At 52.7% G+C, this 18,827-nt stretch overlaps 1 protein-coding gene across 2 annotated transcripts in view; it reads left to right on the forward strand.

Moving 5' to 3' along the window:
* The first annotated feature begins 2,585 nt into the window (after window positions 1-2,585).
* The window catches only part of MMD2 (monocyte to macrophage differentiation associated 2), a 45,070-nt gene continuing 28,828 nt past the window's right edge, over window positions 2,586-18,827 (forward strand). For both annotated transcript variants that reach the window (XM_029946363.1, XM_029946365.1), the window contains exon 1: window positions 2,586-2,711. In XM_029946363.1, coding sequence (XP_029802223.1) covers window positions 2,665-2,711 — 47 coding nt within the window. In that variant the 5' untranslated portion in view covers window positions 2,586-2,664. The remainder of the gene's footprint in view (window positions 2,712-18,827) is intronic.

Genomic DNA, 18,827 nt, shown 5'->3' on the forward strand with positions numbered 1-18,827 from the left:
TGGTGCAGGCAGAGTCAGGGGCAGGGGTCCCAGAAGGGCCCACGGTCGGTTGGGAATCCGAGGCTCGTCCAGGGGCTGTCCACCCCGCCTCCCTCCCTGGCTGCTCCAGCCTGATCTCTCCAGGGAGTCAGGCCCTCAGTTGCCATAACGACCAGACCCCAGCAGTAAAAATAGTAACTTGTTTCTCATTCAACTCTTTTTGCCTGTGGAGAAAAAGAAAATCCATTTCTGGGCTTGTGTTTCCCTTCGGGGGTCCCCTCTGGGGCCTTGCTGAACACATTGCCAAGACCTGCTGAAGGTCAACGGAGGGCTAGGGCCTGGTAGCCTGGGGAGGTCTGGTCCCACACCTGTGGCTCCCCTCACCCTCCGGGCAGCTGTGGTCAACAGCAGATGCCCCAGGCCTGCCCTGCACTTCCTGGAAGAGGGGGCCACTGGGAGGTGAGGACTCTGGGACCTTTCTCATTTATAAAGACAGAGGGACCTTTTTGGGAATTGAGGTTGAGGACTGAGGAGGAGGTGTGGCTGACACCTGGGGACAGGTGTGTCCTGGTGAGGCTGACAACAAGGCAGTCCTTTATTGCATTTGTGTGTGTATGTGGGGTCATAACAATGGTGATGGAGGTCAAGGTCAGGGAAGAAGCAGTGAAATGCAGGCTCAGAGCTCAGAGTCTGGGAAGCTGGGCTCCAGGACAGCTCCTCTGGCTGTGTGACCTTGGGTGGGTCCCTTGGTCCCTCTAAGCTTCTTTCCTTCTTCTGTAGAGGGGACAGGAGGGGCTGGTCACTATAGCCACGAGCCTTGCCCATTCTTAACCACGACTCCCAGTAAGAATACATTTTCCATGCCAACCAGGCCACAACATGTATGCAAACAACTGAAACAAAAGTTTCCCGAACGTGACTTATTCTCCCCACCCCCTCCCCAGCACAATGCACTCTGGACCAGATATCTCCTATTTCATTTCCAGGGGTGCTCACTGCCCACCTGGGGTGACTTCCTGGTCTTCTATAGCCACGCTGCCCCATGGGACTTGCTGCAATACTGGAAATGGACGGATATGGCAGCCACTGGTCACATGTAGCTGTTGAGCACTGGAAATGCGGCTCCTGTGAGTGAAGAGCTGCATTTCAAATTGCATTTCACTGTATTTAAGGTAGAAATAAACAGACGCGGGGGCTGGTGGCTGATGGGTCCAGATGAGCAATTTGAAACCTGCAGGTCCCAGGGACCTTCCAGCCCTCCTTGAAGGGTGGGCTTGCTGCCCTATGGGACCCCCTGGCCCACCAGTCTAGCCCTCGGCCTTCCACTCATGCCCACCTTGACCTCGAGCTCACCAGGCCAAAACACAAGTCGCATCTTCCTCACCTTCCTGCTGCTTCTCCTCTGGTCTCTTCCCGTCCCCACGCCCTTGCTGTCCTCAGTCCCTACCCAGCAGGGCCAGCCAGAGCCGAGTAGTCACCTTCCACTTCTAATCCATCATCAGAGTCTGGTGGGTATTATCTCCTAAACATCCCTAGACCCCTTCTCTGGTCCCCACCAGCAGCCCTGCCTGCTCCGCCACACTCACACCCCTCTCCCAGCCCTGCTGTGCCCTGTGAATGCATTACGTGCAACCCTTTTTGTCCTCACCGACACTGGGTATCTGAGCCCATCCTGAGCCCACCATTTGGAGGGCAGAAGTGAATTCGTAGGGTGGTATTGTTTTTCTGGATGTGTAACAGGATCTCAAATAGAGCTTCATAAAAAGTAGCAGGGAGCTGGGGTTCAGGAACATAAGAGTAGGGAGAGGAGGAGGAGAAGGAGGTGCCTGCTCTTCAATCTGGGCACCTGTCTTTTCAGGGTTCTGCCTCCAGCAGCTCCTTCCCGTAGATGGTTCCCCATAGCCCATAACCGGGCCAAGGTCTCCTGAAGGGGACAACTGGATTTTGCAGATAAAGGCGGGTGGGCAGATTCTGGGTACGCTGAAATCCGACAACCATGCATGTCCTCCTGTCTGGGGGGTCGTTAACTTCCCCAGAATCACAGTGTCTGGGAGTGGAGAGGTTCCCCAAAGACCGAGGCCATTCCCGGGCGGATCCCTTGGGACCGTCGGGCCTGCCCTGGGAGAATCCGGAGCTCCAAGTGTACCCCGGCGCCAGCCACGCCAGGGGCCAGGACGGCTGGCGCGGCAGGCTCGTCCGCTCCCTTTCCAGCCCAGCCCCGGCCGCGGGAGACAGCGGGGATCCGTCTAGCAGGCCGTCACCTCGCTCTGAAAACTACCGGCGGAGGGGACACGGGGGTGGAAGGTTGAGGGGAGAGAGAGAAGGGGCTGCAATCGGAAGCCCCCATCCTTCCCAATCGCTCCTCCTCCCCGCTGCGGAGGCCGGAGGGGTCGGTCGGGCACGGGGAGGGGGCCAAGGCCGCGGGGACTAAAGCGATTGGCCCGGAGCCCCCCCCGCCCCGCCCCCGCCCCATCTGCTCTCGATTTGGCGTCGGCTTCTCGGGCCCCGGCTCGGCTCGGCTCCAGCTCGGGCTCCGGGCGCCCCCCAGCCCTCCCCCGCCCCCGCCTCCACCCTGCGCCCGCCTACCTACTGCTCCCGCGCCCCGTGCCTCCGTCCCTCCCTCCAGCGCTCCTTCCCAGCGCCGGTTGTCAGAGCCCCGGGCTGGGCGCTCATGGAATCGCCGCGATGTTCGCTCCCCGGCTCCTGGATTTCCAGAAGACGAAGTACGCGAGGTGAGGGCGAGAGCGCGCCGAGACGGGGCCCCTGGGGAGGGGGGCGCGTGCGGGACGGCGGGGAGGGGCGCTCCGGGAGGGGGCGCACGCGGGGAAAGGGGCGCCGGGGGGCGCCGCGTGCTGGAAGGCGGGGAGGTGAGGCGCTCCGGGAGGGGGCGCCGGGGAGGGGGATATTAAAGGAGGGGGCCCGCGCGGAAGGGGGCGTGCGCGGGGAGGGGTGGCCGAGGGTCCCTCCCGGCTCCGCGCCGCCCGGAGAAGTGGAGTTGATAAATGGACCTGAAGCGCGGCCGGAAGAAACCAGAAACGCGACTTCGTGCTCTTTGTGAGAGTCTCCGCGCCCAGCTGTGCGCCCCGGACCCGGGAGGAGCGCGGCTTCCCAGCGCCTGCTCTCCCGGCGGCGACTCGCTTCTCCTCCCTGAACCTCAATTTCCAGGTCTCCAAAACGGGGATAATGAACGTCCCCATCCCTGGGGACTCCGTGAAGATTAGTGACAGGAGCTCGCAAGCACTTTGAATGGCGCCCGGAGCAGAATAATCTCTCAATTTCTATCTGGCGTTTTTGTTAATGATAAGAGAGGTGCCGGCACGCACCACCCGTGTACCCCCACTACTCCCTGCACTGCCCTTGTTCCCCATTCCCACCCCCGTACCGCTCCTGTCAACCCCCCTCCTCACTCCCGCACCACCCCTTTTCCCCACCATCCCCCACCCTGGCCACCCTCAGCAAGCAGGAGGAATGAATTAAATGGTCTTTTTAGGTGGGGAAACTGAGGCTTAGGACCCAGAAAGAGCTGCTTGGCCTTTTCCCATTGTGAGGTTTGTGGTCACCCCTGAGCCTCAGTTTCTCCTAAAATGATGACAGATGTCAAATGCTGAGTGGGAACCAAGGTCCTATTGCACTAAGTTCACATTAAATGGGAGGTTCATAATTATTAAGTTTCTCTAAGTTTTTGTGAGGTCTGCTCGTCTGAAAGCTGGCATGACCACCCTTCTTTCTACAGCTGCCCTCAGCCCCTCGGGGTCCTGAGGAAGGACGGGCAGTTCTGGGAACCCAGCTGCTAGGGCTCTTGCCTCCCTCCTGGGCACTGAGAGGGCGCCCAGCCAATGTTTGCCCTCCCCTGCTTCTGTGTGGAGGGGAAGGTGGTGCGTTGGAGAGACTGGCTGGCATCAGTTTTGATACCCACATCTACGTGGCTCATTGTCTCCTGGCACTTGTTAAGAAGGGTCCTTGTCCCCATGAGGTCTGTACAGATTCTGGTCGAACAACAGAACATGATCACAGCTGTCCAGGCTGAGCGTGGCACTGGAGGTGGGAGGCAGGACTAGGGCTTTCCCTGTTCTGTCTCACCCTCTATTTCCTGGGGGGGGGGGTGTTGTCCATGTCTCCTTCATAGCGTCGGGAGGTCCCACTAGGAAAGTGGATGTATGGGGATGTTCCTGTGGTTTTCCTTTTGGCTGGAAGGTGGGGGGGGGTGGCGGGCTGCTCAAATCCATGGGGGTCTTCTCTGACACAGATGCTTGGACTTTCCAAGGCTTGTTCTCGAGGGTCCTGTGTGCTATGGTGAGGTCTAAGTTGGTGGAGCGTTCTTCGTAAGGGAAGGGGGAAGCCTAGGATGTGAGGCCACGGGTGCAAACATGCACGGAAGGAGCTGTGAAGCCCATGCTGTGGGCCTTCACCTGTCCTGCACCTGCTGTGTGGTCTTGGGTAGGTGCCTGAACCTCTCTGGATCCCAGCCGGTTGATTTACTTGTGAGAGGACAGGAAGCTTGGTCCAAGTGATCTGTAGATTTGGACACCGGTGCTGCTCTCTCTAACTGCCATAGAGCTCTCCAGCTGGACCCGGGGCTGGGCCGTGAGCTTTTTTCCTTTCATGCTTGGATGGATGCCATTTCTACGGGTGATGAGTCCGGTTAGGAAGTGGAGCACATCGATTAGAACTATTTCTGTTCCCTTCCTCATCGCATGGCCTTGCTATGGTGCAGCCTACAAGTTAGATCCTTAATAAAGGCTTCTTGATTGAGTGAGTTTCATAACGTGATGTCGTGCTACCCAGTAGAAACGTCACATATGTAATTCTATATTTTTTAGTAGCTATTCCGTTGAGCGTGTGGCTGATTTTCTGTCTCATTGTCATAGGAAGGTAAAACATGAAATTAACTTTAAGCCTCTATTGTCATGAATCCTAGATAGGCAGAGTGTTATCATTTCAATGTATAATGAATCCAAGTGAATTATTCGTAAGACATTTTACGTTCTTGTTTTTGCTGCAAGTCTTTGGCATCTGTTTGTGTCTTTTACACGTATGACCCATCTCACTTTGGACGAGCTTTATTTCAGGTACTCAACAGCCACATGGCCTGGTCACTGCCATATTAAATAGCATAGGAATGGGGCGCCTGGGTGGCTCAGTCGGTTAAGCATCCAGCTTCAGCTTAGGTCATGATCTCACGGTTCGTGGGTTCAAGCCCCACGTTGAGCTCTGTGCTGGCAGCTAGCTCAGAGCCTGGAGCCTGCTTTGGATTCTGTGTCTCCCTCTCTCTCTGACCCTACCCTGCTCATGCTGCCTCTCTCTGTCTCTCAAAAATAAATAAAAAACATAAAAAAATAGCATAGGAATGTCTTCCAGGGAGAGAAGTGGGTGTTTGTCTTAGTCAGTTTGGGCTGTTGTAACGAAGTAACATAAACTGGGGGGCTTATAACAATAGAAAATCATTTCTTATAGTTCTGGAGGCTAGAGGTTCGGGATCAGGTGCCCGTATGGTTGTGTTCTGGTGAGATCATCCTCTGGGTTACGGACTACAGACTTCTCATTGTATTTTTATGTAATGGAAAGAGGAGCTAGCTCTCTAGTCTCTTCTTATAAAGAGCTAATCTCTTGCAGAAGGGCTTCTCTCCTCTTGACCTGATTATGTCCAGATGCCCTCACACTGGAAATTAGATTTCAACATACAAATTTCTTTAGGGGGCACACAAACATTCAGCCTGTAACAGTGTTCCTGGTTCTATGCTGTGTGACACTGTGAAAGATGCTTTCCTTCTTTGAGCCTTTGGTTTTCAGTGGATGGTTGGAGCAGCTGATCTTTAAATTTCTAACCTAGAATCCTTAAATGGTTTATCTAGATCAGGAAATGTATTTATCCTAAAGCTATAGGAATTAGAGACTGTGTAGTGTTGGTGCAGGGCTAGGGAAATTGACCAATGGAACATAATAGATCAGAAGCAGATTGATGCCTATAAAAACATTTGATTTTTTTATTTTGAGAGAGAGCACGTGCTTCAGTGGGGGAGGGACAGAAGGAATGGGAGAGAGAGAATCCTAAGCAGACTCCATGCCTACCATGGAGCCCGACATGGGGCTTGATCTCACAACACTGAGATCATGACCTTAGCTGAAATCGAGAGTCACATGCTTAACCAACTGAGCCACCTTGTCACCCCAAAGACTTGATTTTTGAGAAAGCTGGTATTGCTGATTATCTGAGGCAAGGATGGTCTGTTGAGTAAATGGTACTGAAACAACTGGCTATCTAGATGGAAACAGTGAAACTGGGCCCTACCTCACACCACACAGAAAGAAGCATTTCTGGATGGATCCACCATTTATAAGTGAAATAGAAAAACACTTGTAAAAATAAAACACTTGAGGGGCACCTGGGGGGCTCAGTCGGTTAAGCGTCCGGCTTCAGCTCAGGTCATGATCTCACGGTTCGTGGGTTCGAGCCCCGCCTGCATCGGGCTCTGTGCTGACCGCTCGGAGCCTGGAGCCTGCTTCGGATTCTGTATCTCCCACTGTCTCTGACCCTCCCCTGCTCGCACTGTCTCTCTCTGTCTCTCAAAAATAAATAAAAAACATAAAAAAAAAAAACACTTGAAAACTTTTAGACAACGGAAAGGAGTGTCTTTTGGAGTTCAGGGTAGATAAAGAGATCTGATGGCACAGAAAGTTAAAAGCATTAAAAAAAAGATGGATAAGCGAGACTACGTTAAAAATGATGAGTTCGGGGCACCTGGGTGGCTTAGTCAGTTGAGCATCGGCTTCGGCTCAGGTCATGATCTCACAGTTTGTGGGTTCGAGCCCCGCGTTGGGCTCTGTGCTGACAGCCAGCTCAGAGCCTGGAGCCTGTGTCTCCCTCTCTCTCTGACCCTTTCCTGCTCATGCTCTCTCTCTCTCTCAAAAATAAATAAAACATTAAAAAAAAACAGCCAATAAAAAATGATGAGTTCTTATTTATCAAAAAAAAAAAGCCATGAAGAAAATAGAACACAGGCTACAAACTAGAAGGACATACTTGCAGCACATTTAACCACCCCACTCATTAATATCCAGGATGTATGAAGACCTACCGTAAGAGAAGGACAAATAAGAGAATAGGAAATGTAAAAATGCAGATCGTCTTGCAGATGAACGCAAGGACGAGGGAACACACATGAGCTGAAAGCTCTGCTTTTTCGCTGGGCGTCTACACCCTGGAGAAGGTGGCGCACATGTGCATCAAGGAAACGGACGAGCATCTTAGCAGCGTTGTTCGTGATAAGCACGACGTCCCAAGTGTCCTTGGTGGGATGGTGTGTATGCATATGCTGGAATAATTTCCTGGTGTGAGAATGACCTCCACCTTCAGGCAACAGTATGGATAAATCTCCTAGGCGTGAAGAGTGATAGCAAAACACAAAGTGTGAATGCAATCATTTAATGCTCAAAAACAGGCAAACCAACGGTGTTGTTTAGGAGTGCCGAGGGAGGTATGTGGAAAGTCAGAAAATGGTTAGTGCAAACTCAGCTTCCTGGCTACTTCTGGGGGGGGGGGTACACAAGGTGCTTCTGGGTCCTGGCAGTGTTCTCTTTCTTGACTTGGGAAGAAAAACAAGCTGGATTCTAAGTGCCCTGTAAGATAGCTCCCCTTCCCATGGGGAGACTTACCCATGCGGCCGTACCTCCCTACGGGGGAGGTTGGGTCCATTGCTGCCTCCCCGAGGCTCAGAACGGCACCGGGTATCTCAGTAGGCACAGTCAAATCTGTTGAGTGAATAGTGGCTGTGTGGCTTTGGACAAGTGAATTAACGTCCGAAGACATTGGTCTGCTCTCTTACTTTCATCTGACCTATAAAGGGGGTCATTATAAAGCAACATTATGGTTATAAATGCAGCATGTGCTCCTTCAAGAACAGTTTTTAGATCTTGGGGGGTAGGTATAAACATGAAAGCAGTCGGGACACCTGGGTGGCTCAGTCGGTGAAGTGTCTGACCTCTGCCCAGGTCATGCTCTCATGGCTTGTGAGTTCGAGCCCTGTGTCCGGCTCTCCACTGACAGCTCAGCCTGGAGCCTGCTTCTGATTCTGTGTGTGTGTCTCTCTCTGCCCCTCCCCACTCATGCTCTGTCTCTCTCAAAAATAAACATTAAAAAGAAAAAGAAAGCGAAGGGTGCCTCAGTTGGTTAAGTGTCCAACGCTTATTTTCAGCTCAGATCATGATCTCCCAGTTTGTGAGATCGAACCCCGTGTTAGGCTCTGCACTGACAGTGTGGAGCCTGCTTGGGATTCTCTCTCTCTTTCTTTATCTCTTTCAATAAATAAATAAACATTAAGAAAATGAAAGCAGTAGTCACCCTTCATCCTGCCATCTTGAGATCATTACCGTGAAATGTGGTTTTTTTGTGTCTTCTCCCAGTCTTTGTTCTGCAGATACCCTATAGCTAGCTCTGTATCCTGATTTTAAAATGGGACCTTCTGCAGTCCTGTGTCCCTTGCCTTTAACAATTATTCACAAGCTCGGTTTAATGTGTGCTGTGCCTAACACTTCATCTCATCGTTGCACCTGCTTTGCTTTATTATTTCCCACTTTCGGATGCTTGGGCAGCTTCCTGGAATCCACTTCTGTAAGTAACACTGACGGGGACTTCTCGGCAGCAAGGTCCCAATGTTCAGGAGACTTCTTGATCCATCATTAAACCTGGGCACTGGCCACGTCCTGTGGGTCCCAAGTTCCAGGTGATGCTCACTGCCTGCCCAGTTTACAACGACCAGGTCTCAGGACGCCCCCAGGAATGGCCCCCATAATGCAATTCTTGCCACGGGTCTTGAAGTTGCTCCTAAGACCACACAAAGGTCAGGGCCCAGCTCTTCCCACAGGGGTGCCCTTGGGTAGTGGAAGGAGCCTGGAGCTTGTGTTCTGATTCTGCTCATCTCTTTGTTGGGTTCTCTGGAGCAGGCTACTCATTCATCAAGTTTTCCTAGCCTTCTTCTCCCTGAGGTTAACGTTGGGTTGATTAAGCGTATGGTGACCCTGGTAGGCTCTCTGTAGGTTTAGATCCTGACGGCCTGCTACTATCCGACATCCATGCAAGGCCATTTAGGACCAGTCCTGGCCCAGCCAAGAAATTCTGAAGGCTATGGGTTTCGTGAACATCTATTTGGTTGTCCTTAAGGTGATCAAGATATATATGAGAAGAGTCTAGTACAGGTATACAGTTGGTGCTCCAAAGTGGTGGCTATTCAGGTAAGTGATTGGTGTTATTTATGGTCGATCTTTCTGGGGAGGGTTTGAAGGACTCCGTAAGAAATAAGCTTCTCAAGACCCAGGGGACTGCCCCAGAGACCCTTCCCTCCTGGCAAGGCTTGCTGTGATGTCAGCGCGTCTCTGTGCTCGGAGAAGGGGTGGCAAGGAGGGGTTTCCAGGCACTCTGTCTCGCTGGGCTGCTGTGGGCGGGCCAGTCCTGGGCTTTGTGGGGTAGGCGCCAGGTGCCGGGCCTCGTGACCAGCACCTTCCCTTCACCGTCTCATCCAGTCCTTAGCAGTCAGGGCAGCACTACCATTACGTTTTATTTATTTATTTTTAAGTTTATTGTTGAGAGAGAGAGAGAGGGCAAGCATGAGCAGGGGAGGGGCAGAGAGAGAGGGAGAGAATCCCAAGCAGGTTTTGAGCTGTCAGCACAGAGCCCAACGCAGGGCTTGAACCAACAAACTGTGAGATCATGACCTGAGCCGAAATCAAGAGTCAAGATGCTCAACTGACTGAGCCTCCCAGGCGTGCTGGTCAGTACCATATTTTATCCCTATTTGGTTTGCCCGTGGTCATAGGGCGCACGGTGAGGTTCACACCTGGACCGTCCGTCCTTAGCTTTCTTGCCTCCCATGCCACCATGGGGACAATCATCCTCACGGTCACCTACATTTGTGGAGTAGGTACCGGAGATCGTGTGATTTTCCAGTCCCTGCTGGACCCAGAGGCTAGAATCTGTAGTCCTCCCCACTGCCTGCACCCTTGCTGGGCCTGGCGGGACGCTCAGAGCATGCCGCCTCCTTCATTCATTCGCAGACAGGCCTGCCCCAGGCATCCATGGGGCCGGACCATGTGTCCCAGTGGAAGCCCATGCACCATACGTCTGAATATTTAAAGTGAAAAATCTAGGGGCTCCTGGGTGGCTCAGTCCATTGAACGTCCGACTTCGGCTCAGGTCATGATCTCACTCTTGAGTTCGAGCGTTGGGCTCTCTGCTAATGACTCAGAGGCTTGATCCTGCTTCGGATTCTGTTTCTCCCTTGCTCTCTGCCCCTCCCCAACTCATGCGTGCACTCTCTCTCTCTCAAATAAATATTTAAAAGTTAAGAAAAAATAAAGTAAAAAATCCAGCTTACAAGCTTTTCAGTGAAACGGGTTCTGGCCTCGCAAATACACTTCTTTGATGACACAGATTGAATACTCTTGGAAATGGTGGCCGTCACATGAGTGAAGACAGGCCACTACTGAGTAAGGCAGCAGAGTTTGGTTACTTTTATAGGTGCCTTGGCTGTTGTGGCTGAGCCAGTGATGCCTGGGTTAGCAAATAAAAGAAAGGCACGCATATCTTATTAATAGTTCATATGTTGCATACGATTTATTTTTTTCTTCACTGTAGCAGAATCATTATGTTACTAATTGTCAGGAGTTTCATGGAAATTGTGTTCTCTACACAGTAATCATCTAAAGGGGTGCTGTCCATTGGAGCACCAACCACCTGTGTCTATTTAAATTCAGATCTGAAGTCATTAAAATGAAATAAAATGTAAAAGCTAGTCCCTCAGTGACACAGGCCACATCTAAGGGCTCAGGGGCCCCAGATGGTCAGTGGCTACCATATTGGACAGTGTAGACTTACAATGTTTCCGTCACTGCAGAAATTTCTCTTGGAGAGCAAAGTGGAGAGCAAAATGCAAAATGTAGTTTATTTTTTATTTTTATTTTATTTTTAATTTTTTACATTTATTTACTTTTGAGAGACAGAGCGTGAGTGGGGGAGGCGCAGAGAGAGAAGGAGACACAGAATCCGAAGCAGGCTCCAGGCTCCGAGCAAGTGTTCAGCCCAGAGCCCAATGCAGGGCTTGAACCCACAAACCGTGAGATCATGACTTGACCTGAAGTCGGTTGCCTAACCAACTGAGCCCCCCAGGCGCCCCACAAAATGTAATTTAAAAAATATCCTGCAGAGGTAAATTAGACAAGATGTGAAAAATTGCCTTAAGTTATTTGGATTGTAGCATATCCAAAATGTTCTTAAGTTTGAAAGGCAAAATACGAATGAAGATTAATAAGCATAAAAAAAGTCAAGAAGTATTTACATAGGAGTGCCTGGGTGGCTCGGTTGGTTAAGCATCAAACTCTTGATTTTGGCTCAAGTCACGATCTCTTGGTTCGTGGGATTGAGCCCTGAGTCGGGCTCTGCGCTGACAGCATGGAAGCTGCTTGGAATTCTCTCTCTCTCTGTCCCTCCCCTGCTCATGCTCTCTCTATCAAAATAAATAAATAAACTTAAAAAAGAGAAATGTAGAATCTTGAGTTTCATCCCAGGTGTATAGAAGCGGATGGTTTAGGGGAGGACTCAGTTTCCTAATAATACTGTGAACTAATGCATGCTTGAGATGCTGATACACAAGCAGGAAACGTGGGAATGTTTCTGTTCAAGTTCCCTAGGTCAGGAGGATCTGAGGGCCAATCAGGTACTCTCAGTTTTAAGTAACAGAGACCCTCAATTTGAACTGGCTTAGACTAGAGAGGGAGGGAGGAAGGGAGGGAGGGAGAGAGAGAAGGAGGAGGGCAGAGGAGGAGGAAAGAGAGAAGGAAGATGAGGACAAGAAGGAAAGGAGGGAAAAGGAGAAGGATGGGAAAACCAGAAAAAATACGTTTGTTAGTGTTCAGAACTGGAAAGTCCAGGAGTGTCTGAGTTCAGGTTTGGCTGGATCCAGGGTCTCAAAGGGGACCTCCGCTGTCTCTCTTTGTCTCTGGGCTTTGTTTCTTCTGGGGGCTGCATGCTCTGTGGCTCACAGCCCTTGTGGACAGGGAGTTTCTTTGCCGGCAGGAGCACCACTGTTCTGGACTCGAGACTCTGTACCCTGACTTGGATTGCATGCATGCCCTTGAACCTGTCACTGGGGTTAGGGGAAGGGCTACGCCAGTCTGGATCCTCCAGAGCATGGAGTTTGGGTGTCAGGCATGGCTTGGGTGGTGGAAGGGTGTGGCTCCACTTGAGCCCGATGGAATGAGGGGTGGAATGTGTGGCCAAAAACGAAAGTGAGTGTCCTTTTATACACGATTGAGATGCTGGATGGGACAGGAGAAGCCTTGGGGACCTGTGGCTTTGGGGTGGGTCCTTCAGGGTGAACGGGAGTTCTTCAGGAGGCTGGAAGTGGGAAGAGCATCAATGAGGGCTGGAGGGGGAGTGCAGGAATGCAGGGAAAAGTCTGAGGCTGGACTCAGAGCCTCTGGAGGGGAGGATGTGGGGTCAGGTCCCCAAGGGCCCGGGTGTGCCCAGCTGCTGGCCTTTCTCCCCTGTGCTCGGGGGTGCTGTTGAGGCTTTTACACTGAGTAACAAGGTTTTGGTTCCAGGAGGCCACCACTCCAGAGACCACAGCAGCAGTGAGCAAGGCGGGGGGAGGGGGGCCTCTGGGACCGCCAGGGGCTGGGGGGCTGCAGCAGGGGATCTGCCTGTTTCATCTCCTGACAATGGGATTGGACGGTTACTTATCAATATGTCCTTGACCCCAAAGCCTTCCATGCGTGTGTATGTGGTCCCAGATACTTTCTTATGGAATGACATTTAAGAAGAGAGACTGAGGGGCGCCTGGGTGGCTCAGTGGGCTGCATGTCCCGACTTCCGCTCAGGTCGTGATCTCTTGCAGGTCTTGAGTTCAAGCCCCGCATCGGGCTCTGTGCTGACACCTCGGAGCCTGGAGCCTGCTTTGGATTCCCTGTCTCGCTCTCTCTGCTCCTCCCCTGCTCATGCTCTGTTTCTCTCTCAAAAAAACATTAAAATAAACACTAAAAATAAATAAATATTAAAACAAATAAAAAAAAAAGAACAGAGACTGAGCCTTAAGAAGAAAGGGGGCGCCTGGGTGGCTCAGTTGGTTAAGCATCCAACTCTTGGTTTCGGCTCAGGTTGTGATCTCATGGTTTGTGAGTTTGAGCCCCACATCAGGCTGTGCACTGATGGTGTGGAGCCTGCTTGGGATCCTCCGTTCTTCTCTGCCCCTCCCCCCGTCTGTCTCTCAAAAAAAGAAAAGGCGTAAAAGGAAGAAAACACACACAGGATAGTATGCTGGTAAGCTGATGGACAAAAGGAGGGATGTGTGATTCCTGCCGGGTCCCCAGAGTCATCAGACTCTCAGAGACAGAGAGCAGGTGGTGGAACCCGGGGCTGGGGCCGGTGGGAGTCAGCGTGTAATGCGGACCGAGTCTCAGAGTGGGAAGATGGAAGGTTCTGGAGACGGACGGTGGTCACGGTGGCACAGCTGTGCGAATGTGCTCAGTGCCCCTGAACTGGACACCGAAAAGTGGTTGGAACAGTAAATTCTACTATGAGAGTATTTTACCACAATTTTAAAAAATATCAAAAAAATAAAGTCTAGCTGAAAACGGGAACAGAAGCAGGTCGTTTATTAAATGCGAGAGGAAAGAGAAGAAAAAGGGATATTAGCGTTGAGGCAATCTTCTCTCCCGTTGAATCCGTGTGCAGATTTTGCCAACTGCCCCATCACTGCCCCAGCTGCCAGGATCCAATTTGGGGTGCACCACGATGTGGCCTTAGCCTCCTCGAGTCCAGAATTCATCTCCTGTCTTCTTCTATCAGGCACTCGTGTTTTTGACGTGTCCAGGCCAGTTCTGGAGGCTGCCTCATGTGGGGCTCTGGGGCTTGGCTTGGGGTCTTACGGATAGATTGAGGCTCTGCGTTATTTTTTGTTTGTTTGTTTGTTTTTTAAAATATTTTTCATGTTTGTTTTTGAGAGAGAGACAGACAGCAGGGGAGGGGCAAGAGAGAGAGAGGGAGACACAGAATCTGAAGCAGGCTCAAGGTTCTGAGCTGTCAGAACAGAGCCCCGATGCGGGGCTTGAACTTAGACCGTGAGATCAAGACCTGCCAAAGTCAGACGCTTAACCGATTGAGCTGCCCAAGCGCCCACCACCCCCATTTTGGCAGAAGCAATGCTGCTCCTTCTAGTCACCTTGTAACCGACAGCACATGTCAGTCTGTCTTTTGGTGTGATGTCATCCATGATTGCTTGCTCACGTGGGTGTCTTTGTGTTTTCTCTCTGTAAAGGTATTATGTGTTTTGGTAATCAGTTGGCATTTGTGGGGAGGGAGTGTTTTGAGAGTATGTACATATTCCAGTGGTCACATTATGAAAATGATCTTTCATAAAAGTAAGAGAATAGTGTAATGAGCTCCAGTCACCCCACGGCTTGAACTCAGTGATTACTAGCATTTTGCTAAATTGGCTTCGACAGATCCCTTGATGGTATGACTTCAGTGCACATCTCTTCCTGGTGAGGACAGTCTCTTCCCTAACCCCAAGACCCCCTGCCCACCTGTCCCCATCAGCAATGAGTCCTAGCACTATTGAGCACTTGAATTGTTAGTCTTATTTGGTTAAAAAATTTTTTTAATGTTTTTATTCATTTTTGAGAGAGAGAACATGGGTGGGAGTGGGGGAGGGATAGAGAGGGAGAGAGGAACAGAAGATGCAAAATGGGGTCAGCGCTGACAGCAAGCAGCCCAACGCGGGGCTCGAACTCACAGCGTGAGACCATGACCTGAGCCAAAGTAGGCCGCTTAACCGACTGAGCTGCCCTGGCGCGTTGTAGAGGAAGCACATTTGCTGAATTACATGTTGCTATCGGCTGCCCTGTTAGACAGCCCAGGGGCTACATTGTATTCAGGATACACGTTCCAGGCAGGAAAGGCAAGAAACTTCTCGTTGCATCTCTCCAGGATGCACAGGGGTCCTGTTTCCGGGGATGCGGAGATTGACCTTGGGGCTTCTCCGCTCCTTTCCTAGTAGCTGGTTGCTTAGTAACCTGTCATCAACCATCTTGGCCTCTGTTGGTTACGGTTGTCTGAATGAATGAGTTCATCAAGTTTTGGGATCTTCAGAATTCTCTCTTAATGAAGAAGAGAGAGCTGCGCCCCCCAGCTTCTCTGCACTTAGCTTACCAAACTGGGGTCTCTGTTATCTGACATAAAGCCGGGGTTCGTTTCCTCCCAAGAAAGGCTTCTCGGGGAAGGAATCGAGGAGTCTGTTTGTAGTGTAGACATTCTTAGGATGTCTAGATGATGTCTTGGGCTCTGTGAACCCTTGGGGTGGTGTGCTCCATGTGCACGTGTGTGCACATGCGTGTGCATTGTGCCCCCAGAAAGCTCTAGATCCCCCAGCAGGCAGCCACTCTGCCCAGGAATGGGTACCTGAATCCTGGCTGTAGGGGATGGAGTTGGGCCGAAAGATGGCTTCGGCATATCAGCAGAGCCCTCTGCCTGTCTTGGGATGGCCTTGACCATTGGCGGGGCCGGGCTGTTCCAGGGCACTTGGCACCATTGATGGGAGGGATGGTCGTTCAAGGCTTCCACCATGTTGCACGGCCAGGGAATAGCATGAGCTTCGAGGATGCTATTTCCCAGGTGAGGGTCGGCCACTCAAGGATGTCACACGGCTCTGGTGGGTGGCGAGCTGTGAGGGTGGTCCCTCATCCTCCTATCAGAGCCTCCCGCTGAGTCAGGGGTTGGGGGGAGAACCGGGGGGCAGGGGACACATATGATGATTTTCTTCACCAGTTCCTCCCAATGGATTCCGGTTTGGGACACGCCTCTGAAAAGGCATGGGACTGGGGAGGAGTCTTCTCAGTGCGTCCCAGTGAGGAGGGGGCTGTTTTCCATGGGCCCACCGGAGATGGTCTCGGATTGTGATCCCTTCGCGACATCGGGGAGGGGCTGGCAGCAGAGACGGGGATGTGGCAGGGAGGCCGGGGCGCCTGGGCAGAGGCCTGTCCCTCTTAGAGGTGGCTAGGAGGATGACAGACCCCAAAGCCCAGGGTGGTCTTATAAGTGGGGGGCTGTGGGCCATGCAAGTTACTGGTGGATCCCAAGAGCGGGGGTCCCCAAGCAGGCCCTGCACCCCAGCACCCCGCAGTCAGGGTCTGGTTGTACCTCGCTGGCTACCTTTAGGAGCCTCGTTTCCCCATCTGAAAAATGGGCTAGGAAGCCAGGCAGAGTCATTTCTGGGCCTGCATCAGGGAAAGCTTTGGTGATTGGAGTGGAGGTGGGTCCCAGGCTCGGTGAGCTGCCGCCCCAAGGAGCCCAGGGGGTGTGAGTGGGCCCTGCAAACTGAAGTCTTTTGAAAGCCGTGCGGTCCCCAGATGGAATGGAGGCATCCACCAGCGACGCTGCCTCCCTGGGGGGCTCGGGGCTGCTGCCTTCAGGGGCCAGATAATCCCCCTTAGTGTGGGTTTCCCCAGAAGCAGACCCCAAGACGAGGATCTGAGGGCAAGCGGTGGGGAGGAGCCCAGGGAAGGACAGCTGCCAAAGGGTGTGTTAAGAGGCAAGCCAGGGGCACCTGGGTGGCTCTGTCGGTTGAGTGTCCAACGTTGGCTCAGGTCATGATCTCATAGTTCGTGGGTTCAGGCCCTGCATCGGGCTCTGTGCTGACAGTTCAGATGCTCTGTCCCCCACCCCTCTGCCCCTTCCCTACTGGTTCTCTCGCTCTCTCTCAGAAATAAATAAACTTAAGAAAAAGTGGCAAGCCAGTTCTGCTCGGAGACAGTGCGGAGCGTGTGTTGGGCTGTCCCTGTCGTGTAGTCAGCTCGCTATGTCACTGGCAGAGGCTGATTGCCACGGGCGGAAACTCTCAGACACTTGGGCGGGGGATGGGCTTGCATCAGCCTCCTGTCGCAAGTGTGCTGAGGTGCCAGGATTTCTGGTTCAGAAGGTCTCTCGCCTGTGGTCTTCCAGCAGCTTCCGTGAGGCAGGGACAGGGTGGTCCCTGCTTTAACGATGGAGATTCTCATGATCTCAGAGGGGAGGAGGTTCCCCAGGGAAAACAGGCAGGGTGTGGGGCTGGGGGCCGGGGTCTGCCCAGGTGCCAGTACTGACAGACGCACACCTCCAGGGGGCACTGTCCACGTGGCTGTGGCCCACCTTCCCTCCAGACTTCCTCGGACCTGGCACGGGGTCTGATCTCAGCCCTTCCCACCCCTTCCTCAGTTTCCCCTTCCAATTCCCCGCCCTCTCCTCGCCTGGGATTTTGATCTGAGACCATTGGGGAGTGGCATCTGCCCAGAAACTGTTTCCCAAAGCCTGAGCCAAGATGCTGTCTGCTCCCAGGAGGAGCCGGGATTCATGAATGGGCACAAAGACGTATCCTGAGGCCAAGCTGGAGAAGGGGAAGGCTCTCGGGGCCTGGGGCCAGCTGGGCCCTGGGCTGGCCTTGCCTCTGTGGGACAGACAGACAAACCCCCTTTGTGTGGAAGCCTGGACAAGTCTCTTTAGTCCTCTGTCCTGGGGACCTAGGGCTGCCGCTGCCAGGCACAGCCCAGCCGGGGAGGGGCGTCTGCAATACTTTTCCTGGGTCTGGGCTTATTTGGAAGCGGAGCACTTCCTCTCTCTGGGCGCTACTGCCCTGGGCCCAGGCTCAGAGGACAGAGGAGCCACAGAAGCCTGGGCCTGGCCCTTCCAGCATGAAGCAGGGGGCAGCGGGAGGGGAGGTGAGCAACTGGGAGTGTCGGGGGTCAAGGTGGTGGGGACCCGGCAGGTCAGCCCCTTTTAGACCCTGCCTGGGGCAGACATGTTGCACCTGCTGCCTGTCGAGAGTCCAGGGCAGGTGTGGTGTAGAAAGCATGTCTTTAATTTTTTTTTTAAAGATTTTACCCTTTATTTATGTATTTATACTTATTTTTGAGAGAGAGAGAGACAGAAAGTGAGCAGGGGCAGGGGCAGAGAGAGAGGGAGACACACAATCTGAAGCAGGCTCCAGGCTCTGAGCTGTCAGCACAGAGCCCGATGCGGCGCTCGAACTCACTGACCTCGAGATCATGACCTGAGCCAAAGTTGGACACCTACCTGACTGAGCCCTCCAGGCACCCATCCTTAACCATTCTCAAATGGATACGTTAGCGGCGTTCAGCACATTCACATTGCTGCCACCATGCTCCGTCTCCAGAACCCTTCCGTCTTCTCAAACTGAGACTCTGTCCTCGTTACGTACCACACCCTCCCCCAGCCTCTGATATCACCACCTTCTCTCTGCGTCTGTGGAGTTGGTGACTCTGGGGGTCTCAGTCTGTACGTGGAATCGTACATGCTTTGCCCTTTTGTCCCTGGCTTGTTTCATCGAGTGTAACGTCCTCAGAGTTGGTCCACGTAGCAGGTGTCAGAGTCCCCTTCCTTTTTAAGGCCCAATAATATCCTCCCATCGTGTGGGCGGGCACACTTTGTAATCCATCCCGCTGTGATGGACACTTCGCTTCCACCTGTGGCCCCTTTGAGTCACTGTGGGGGGGCAAGTGTCTCTTCGAGTCCCCGCTCTCAGGTCTCCCTGATGTGAAGTTCCTGGATTGTGTGGCAGTTCTTTGTGCAGTTCTGGGGGGAGCCTCCGTCTTGTGTCTCGCCATGTACGTTCCCACCCACGTCATGTCCTCACCACCACTGGTTTCTCGTTTTTGGGGAATGGCCACCATTACGGGTGTGAAGTGGGGAGGCCTGATGTCTGAAAGCAGGCCTTCTCGCCTCACTTCGGCACGTCCTAGCGCCCCTTCTGGAGGTGCTACCGGAAGCAGACACGGATCAGCTCGTACTGAGTGCTTACTGTATGCAGGGC

This window comes from Suricata suricatta, chromosome 8, assembly GCF_006229205.1.
Source record: "Suricata suricatta isolate VVHF042 chromosome 8, meerkat_22Aug2017_6uvM2_HiC, whole genome shotgun sequence".
Lineage (NCBI taxonomy): Eukaryota > Metazoa > Chordata > Mammalia > Carnivora > Herpestidae > Suricata > Suricata suricatta.